Raw genomic sequence first — 7,347 nt, forward strand, 5'->3', positions numbered from 1 at the left:
AGTGATAGCCCGTGACGCAAAATCACTATTTATAAACAATTTGAAAAATAGACAACTTCTTTTAAATTTTTAAGTATTAATATTCTAAATTGAAAAACAATAATAACAAATGTGAATTGACTGAGAATATACAAACAAACATTCCTCATTTCAATGCTTAAAGTATTATTATCCGTTCCACTTTCACCCTTAAAAAACGTCTTTAATATTCGTTTTCCATGTAAATGTATTTATATATATTATTAACAATATTAATAATAACGAATTTAAAAAATAATATAATAATAATAATAAACAATAAGGTTTGTGTTTGCCAATTTTAAAAATTTTTATTTGCCAATAAGATTCTAACTAATAAAAAAAAAAGTCAAAATACAAACTTTTACCAATTTTAAAAAAAATTTTGTAAACAAAAATTAATTTTTTTTACTCCTTAAGTTGAACTTGGGAGCTCGGTCTTAGAGTTTCGTTTTTTTTTATTTTATTTTATTTTATTTTATTAATAATATAAGAAAATGAAATTGCAGGTGCAGATTTTAACTATATCTGAGGGTGTAACCTAACCACGGTTGATACTTGATACTGTGACAAAATCCCAAAGTAACGCCTCCCTCATCAGTAATCGGCCCGTCTCTTCCCCTCCGATCCTTCCGTTCTCTGCAAATCCGATCACTCTCCGTTACCGCACTCCGGTGAGCACCCTAACCCTAACCCACGTACACCAGCACACGACACATCTCTCGATCTTTTATTTTCTCTCTCATCAAAGTTCAACATATTCATTCGTTCAGTTTAGATTCTAGGGTTAGCATTATACTTACGTGAAAAAATATCATTACCTGGAATTGTGCTGTGTTTTCTGTTTTTCAAGTTTCATTTTCGATGTGTATGTCAAATAAACACATAATGCACCAAAAAGATAATCGAATACGCATTAATCGCAATCGCTTCATTCGGAACTGCCAGTTTTGTATAATAGATTTAGAGGATTTTTTTATGGATTCGCAAAAATGCAAAATGTATGATGCTGAATTCTGAATGAGATTGATTGTTACCGAGTTAGAAGAAATGATAAGCTGGATGATTCCAACTTTCCTAGAGCAAATACTAGGGTTAGTTCTTCAAACTCTGTTGTGGTCAAATTAAACTATCTATGTCACTGTTTTAGTGGAATTATCAATGTTCTAGCTGTTTCTATCAACTGATCTTATCATCTATCTCATTTCTACTCCTCCAGATTCTGTTGTGGCTATTTAAAACCAACTATGTGTAGCTATTTTGTGCAAAATTTACCTGATACAGATACAAATTTCTGTCATTGAACTCCAAAATGCTATGTATGCTGAACTTAATGAATGAAATTATCATTCCAGCAGAAAGCTATGGATACTACAGATCGTAGATACTTGGAGGAAGAAGATTCTTCAATGACAAAGATGATGAAGGGTACTGCTACTGGTTTGGCTGCTGGAACAATTTGGGGCACCATTGTTGCTACATGGTTGGATGTTCCTCGTGTTGAGAGAAATGTTGCTTTACCTGGTTTGCTTAGGACATTAAGGATGATGGGTACCCATGGGTTGACTTTTGCTGCCATTGGTGGGGTCTACATTGGTGTTGAGCAATTGACACAGAATTACAGAATGAAGAGAGACTTTGTTAATGGAGCAGTTGGAGGGTTTGTTGCTGGTGCTGCTGTTATTGGTTTTAAAGGTCAGCATCATTTTCTTGTTTGCCCTAAATCTTTATGTATTGTAGAGATTTGAGATTTTCCAGTTGTTTTTTTTTATAATATTCTTGGTGAAATGAAAAGGAAAACTGGAAAAATATGTAAAAAGCCTTATTTTCCTGTTTTTCTCCATTAAGTAAAAAAGATATCTGTCTGGATAAAGTGTAAGGGTAAAATGGGCATTTAGGCATGTTTCTTGTGGTGTGTTTTTAATTTAATTGATGAGGTGGTGTGTTGGGTTCTGTAGGTAAGAGCATTTCGACGGCACTATCTGCCGGAGCTGCACTTGCCGCCACTTCTGCCGCCATTGATGTTGGTGGTCAGACAACCAGAATGGATACCGGAAAGGAGTATTACCCTTATACTACCAAGAAAAGGGTTGATGCCAATTGAGTGGGACCCTGTTATGAAGGAGGAGGTTGCTGTTTTTTTTTTTTTTACTATTATTGTGATAAATGATTTCTCAACCTTTTGGATATTTGATTTTGGTGTATGTTTTGTTTTTCTTTAATTACAGTTTACAAAGTCAAGACAGTTACTTTGCTGAAATAAATTTACAGCAATTTTCTGTACTCAATAAGAATTATGCACATTCTGATTCCAATGTTTTTGTTACTTCAACATTCAACTAAATTTTATTTAATAAAAGTCCATTGACACAAAAACTTTTTCAATAGCTAACCTTTTTCATAAAAAATTATGTAAAGTTAACTAATTTTTCTTTATATATCTTAAAAGTTATATAAAGCCTCTTTATATAACTTGTCATCTTTAAGAATTTAAGTTTTTCAAAAATAAAATTAGTTGGTATTAATATTTAAATGGTTAAAAGATGATAAAAGATTATATGTTTGGGCAATTTTTTTTAATCTTTGATGTTTATGTCATTTTAAAAGTTGATAAGTATATAATATAATTTTTTATAAAATATATTCAATTTTATCTTGAAATTTCAATCAAATAGATTTTAAATAATCAAACAACATTCTAATGTCCATATTTTACTAAGGTGTAAAAGGATATGTTATTAAATGGAAGGGTTAAATTGGGCAAAACCAAAATTATTTAATAAATGGTAAACCATACCACGTAACAAAGGTCAATCATGGAAAACTAATTATATTTTGGAGACGTCAAACCTGTATGAAATTATGCACCTCAACCACTACGCTCCCATTATAAGGGTGGAAGTTTAAGAGCTGTGGAGTAAGGTTGTTATTAAGATTGAATGTGTTTAATAAAATGTGGTTTGTGGTATGGAGGAGTTAAATAATCATGCAACCATTCAGAGCGGGGAGAATAAGATGGTGATTATGACTGAGTGAGTGTTTAATGGGTTGTTGATGTTAAGAGTAGAAGGAGTGGTGGCGTGTATGTTAAGCTGCAACATCATGTTTTTGAATGCCAACTAAACTTAATATTATGATATTATGGAGTGACGTCGAGTTTGATATTGAATGTGAAACAAAAAAAAAATGAATGAAACTAAAATAAATATGAGTCAATCACAAATTCACAACCCACCAGACATCCATTTCTCTCTCTCTCTCTCTCTCTCTCTCTCTCTCTCTCTCTCTCTCTCATGAACCAACGAGCAAAAGTTAGTGATTCACCTTGGCATGCGGCAGGGGGTGGTGTTGGTGCATGCAAAGACCCTTGGTGAGTGGGCTTTGCGCACCTACTCCCTGTAGCCTAAAAGCAAATTTGTATATGTATTTAATGTTGTATAATTGTATTGATACGATAGTTCATTGAACTTTTATAGAGTTCAATGAATAATAATGAATAGTAGATGCCCTAAAACTATAAAGCAATGGTGTCTTCTAACTTTCCATGCTAAGGTGTTGTTTGTTTTTTCTGAGGCAAAATGTATGTAGTCTGAAAAAAGAAGACTGTTTGTTTTTTTTAACATCTACGGACTATTAAAATAAACTGATTTTTTTAAACTTCAAAGTGATTTTTTAATATTTTTATGATTTTGTTATAAATAATTAACGAATCTAGATCAACTTTTATGTATTATTGTATAAAAAATAAAAATAAAAATGGTATGAATTAACGTATATATTTGATAAAAACCAACAACTTTGGTTGCAAAATTATAACTAAACATTATAATTAGTGATCAAAGAATTTGATACATAAATGGATGGAAATCAACTTCGATTTTTTCAATTAAATTCATTAAAAACGTACCATAAATATTTTCTCTAGAAATTGACAATACTGTATTAAATAATGTTTTACAAAATTTGGCAAAAAAATATAAGAATATATTATGATTTTTTTTCATATTTATATAAACAAGTTCAACGACTATTATTGTAATAATCTTTATTTATAAATTTGTCAAAAATATCATGTTTGTATCGTCAAAAGTTTTTTTTTAAGTTTTGTAATTTTTTTTCAAATTGTTATCATTAATAAAGTTGGAAAAAATATAAATTAAAAAAAAATAAAGATATATATGTTTCTTTTAGGCTAGAAGATGTCTGAAGATGTTAGAAGACTCTGGTCCACATCTGCGCCAAGAAGAGGACGCGCAGACATTTTTAGGTCTGCAGTCTTCAAAAAAACAAACAGTCTGCGAAGGCTAATGTCTGCGCGGCGCAGACAGAAGAGACCACGCAGATCTGCAGACAAAAAACAAACACTACCTAAATCAACTCCGCCGCATCATCCTCTCATCAAATTTACTCAATGTTTTTTTCCAACTAAATATTGATGATTCAACCTTTCATCAAATTTTATTATTTTCTGATATAAATAATACTGTATTTATTACCTTTGAACTTATTTAAACTGAACATACAAATAAATATAAATCTAAAGACTTCTTCTAACTGTATAAATATTATTGGAGATGTTTACATAGTAAAAAAGGTTTGCGAACAAGACATCTTGTTCTTGGACATTAACAAAGATTTGTAAATTTTAGAAACGTAATTTATCTGTCGAACATATAAATTGTATTTTAATTGATTATAATCTCTTATTTTATTTATTTTTTAAATATTATTTATTTGAATAACATACTTTTTAGTCATATTTATATGTTAATCAACCATATCATTCTAGAAAAATAATGAAAAAAAAAGTGTTGGTAGGCTGATTTGATCTAATACGTTTAGAGCTCATTTTCATATCTATCGTTTTGTTAGGCTAACATGGTCGTTAATACTTAATATTAGCTAATTTTATTAAAAAATAGAGATAAAAAATAATATAGTTGATCGGGAAAGAAAAATCTAAAACAAAAATTATTTTCCTATATTTTGTGGGAATACACAATTCGAAAACCCAATCCGATTCACTTCAAAGAATTCCACGCGTCAAAAACCCATTGGATCTCTTGAATTTCTGTGGCCTTTCCATGGCATCACAACTAGCAATCTTCTCTTCCAAAACATTCCAGACACTCCACTAATGGCGAGCATCAGTTGCTGTTGCTCATCTGCACTTTCTTCCCGAAGGTAAACTTCTCTCTATCAAATCCTTTCTTCTTTCCTTTCAAAATCCCCAAATCAATGCTCTCAATTCGTGTATTCTCAACTTTTCACTTCCTATGATTCCCTTCTTTTTTTTTTCTCTGTGAAAAAAACGTCACACACTCCTTTCCTCTCGACGAAAATGAATTCGTTTTAACTTTCTAACTCAACTCCTGTTTTTATTACTTCAAATTCGATATCAATCCTGCATAGAACCCTTGATAATTCAATTTCCAAAACTAACGACAATTACAACATTATTGGCATCAAATCAATTTCACATATATGTATAAACAGCAATTTGGGGACACTGTCACTGAAATTCAATCGCGTCAACACAACACGACCTTTGCGTAGAAGTTTAAGAATCAACGCCGAAATTGATTATATAAACGCGGAAGAAGCAAAGAGACTTGTAGCAGAAGAAGGCTACTCCATTGTTGATGTTCGTGATAGAATTCAATTCGAAAGAGCTCACATTAAATCATGCAACCATGTTCCACTTTTCATTGAAAACAAGGACAATGATCCTGGTAATATTATGTTACAAACTTGTTTAATTGTTTTTTACTGATTGGGTAGATTTTTTGAAGTATAATATCTTAATGAGAAAAAGATTGAAAGTACATTGTAATATTGACAATGGTAAAAAAAATATTTGTTTTGTGTAGGAACTATAATCTATAGACAATTACATAACAACTTCTCGGGTTTGTTTTACGGGTTACCATTTACTAAGCCTAATCCAGAATTCGTGGAGTCAGTGAAAAACCAGTTTTCACCTGATAGTAAAATTCTAATTGTTTGCCAAGAAGGACTACGGTAAGAATTTTTTTATACTGTATCTATTTCCTATTATAGCATTTATTCATCAATGTCATCTAAATACAAAGCAAAAGTATAATATCGAAATAGAAAAAAATTATAAATAAAATTTTGTTGTTTTTTTTTATTAAGATCTTCGGGTGCTGCAAATAAATTGGAAGAGGCTGGATTTAAGAATATAGCATGTATAACATCGGGACTCCAAGCTGTAAAACCAGGTTCGAATTCAAATTCAAACATTTACAAGTTTGCCCTTGTTTATTATTATTTTTTTTTCGGAAAGAAAATAATAATAATAATAATAATAGTTAAATGTGTTTGGTTTTGATTATTAGGAATGTTTGATGTTGTTGGTTCTAAGGAGCTAAAAGACGCGGGCAAGGGCGGTTTGGTCCAAGTACAAGGAAAAATCTCGGCTGTTCTTGGAACCGTACTCATCTGTAAGTTGTAAATTGATTGACTTAATGGTGAAAGTACTTAATTTGTTAAGCTGTATATGTGTTTTTTTATTTAATGCAGAAAGAATGACTTAATATTAATATAGATAGTCAGAGAAATGAAACTTTCCTTATCATCGCTTTATTTTTTTACGAACTTTTTTCCATTTCTCGGACAATGTGACGTTGTTTTCTCAAATTTTTTTAAATATGATTTATTTGTGGAATTTATTTATAGGTGCATATCTTTTCATAATGTTCTTTCCGGATCAAGCGGAGAAGATCATTGCATTGGTTCCTTCGAGTTAAGAAAGGGTATGAATTATGAATTTATGATGAGATGAAAAGTTTTGTACATGTGTTAATGTGTTTGTGATTTGAATTTGTTAATTTTATTTGATAATTTGAGTGAAGTAAGATTGTTGAGAACATAGATCATATGATCTTGTGATTGTGGTGATAGACTTGTAGAGTTTTAGCTCTAGTTGATTATTGATGTAATAGCGAGAATGTTAATCACATCAATTATAATTTGATTAAACTTAAATAAAAAAAAAATAATGTAATTGGCATGATTATGATAATATGCGTGTGTGCAGGTTTTTTGAAGGACTACAAATTTTTAGTAGAGCTAATGCAACAATACTATTAGAAGGGAATTTGATAATTTGAGGGGAAAATATCTTTAGAGGGTAACTAATTGTTGAGTTTGTTTTCATTTGGTCTTTTTTTTGTACTCAATATATCATCGAATTTGTTGTTTGTGTTCACCATAACCCTTTTGACCGGCTTTTGACCTGTGTTAGCCGGTCAAAGGGTTATGGTGAACACAAACAACAAGTTCGATGATATATTGGGTACACAAAAA

At 30.7% G+C, this 7,347-nt stretch overlaps 2 protein-coding genes across 3 annotated transcripts; both read left to right on the forward strand.

Moving 5' to 3' along the window:
• The first annotated feature begins 533 nt into the window (after nt 1-533).
• On the forward strand, nt 534-2,333 carry LOC111878658 (outer envelope pore protein 16-3, chloroplastic/mitochondrial). 2 transcript variants are annotated; one of them, XM_023875175.3, is made up of 3 exons: nt 534-692; nt 1,374-1,713; nt 1,977-2,333. In XM_023875175.3, exons 2-3 carry the CDS (start codon nt 1,383-1,385, stop codon nt 2,120-2,122), a joined length of 477 nt encoding a protein of 158 aa, XP_023730943.1. In that variant the 5' UTR covers nt 534-692; nt 1,374-1,382; the 3' UTR covers nt 2,123-2,333. The 2 variants fall into 2 exon arrangements, with proteins under 2 accessions (XP_023730943.1, XP_023730944.1); XM_023875176.3 differs by having other exon boundaries at nt 535-692; nt 1,377-1,713.
• Nucleotides 2,334-5,043: 2,710 nt separating this feature from the next.
• On the forward strand, nt 5,044-7,063 carry LOC111878650 (rhodanese-like domain-containing protein 9, chloroplastic). Its single transcript, XM_023875162.3, has 6 exons — nt 5,044-5,202; nt 5,515-5,750; nt 5,889-6,039; nt 6,175-6,260; nt 6,378-6,482; nt 6,718-7,063. The coding sequence occupies exons 1-6, from the start codon at nt 5,156-5,158 to the stop codon at nt 6,786-6,788; spliced, it is 696 nt and encodes a 231-aa protein (XP_023730930.1). The 5' UTR covers nt 5,044-5,155; the 3' UTR covers nt 6,789-7,063.
• Nucleotides 7,064-7,347: the final 284 nt, after the last annotated feature.

Source organism: Lactuca sativa, chromosome 9 (assembly GCF_002870075.4).
Source record: "Lactuca sativa cultivar Salinas chromosome 9, Lsat_Salinas_v11, whole genome shotgun sequence".
Classification (NCBI taxonomy): Eukaryota; Viridiplantae; Streptophyta; class Magnoliopsida; order Asterales; family Asteraceae; genus Lactuca; species Lactuca sativa.

Coding starts and splice junctions, on each gene's coding strand:
- LOC111878658 (XM_023875175.3), top strand. CDS start 1,383: ATGGATACTACAGATCGTAGATACTTGGAGGAAGAAGATTCTTCAATG. Junction 1,714..1,976: donor TGCTGTTATTGGTTTTAAAG/GTCAGCATCATT, acceptor TGGGTTCTGTAG/GTAAGAGCATTTCGACGGCA.
- LOC111878650 (XM_023875162.3), top strand. CDS start 5,156: ATGGCGAGCATCAGTTGCTGTTGCTCATCTGCACTTTCTTCCCGAAG. Junction 5,751..5,888: donor AAACAAGGACAATGATCCTG/GTAATATTATGT, acceptor TGTTTTGTGTAG/GAACTATAATCTATAGACAA. Junction 6,483..6,717: donor TCTTGGAACCGTACTCATCT/GTAAGTTGTAAA, acceptor ATTTATTTATAG/GTGCATATCTTTTCATAATG.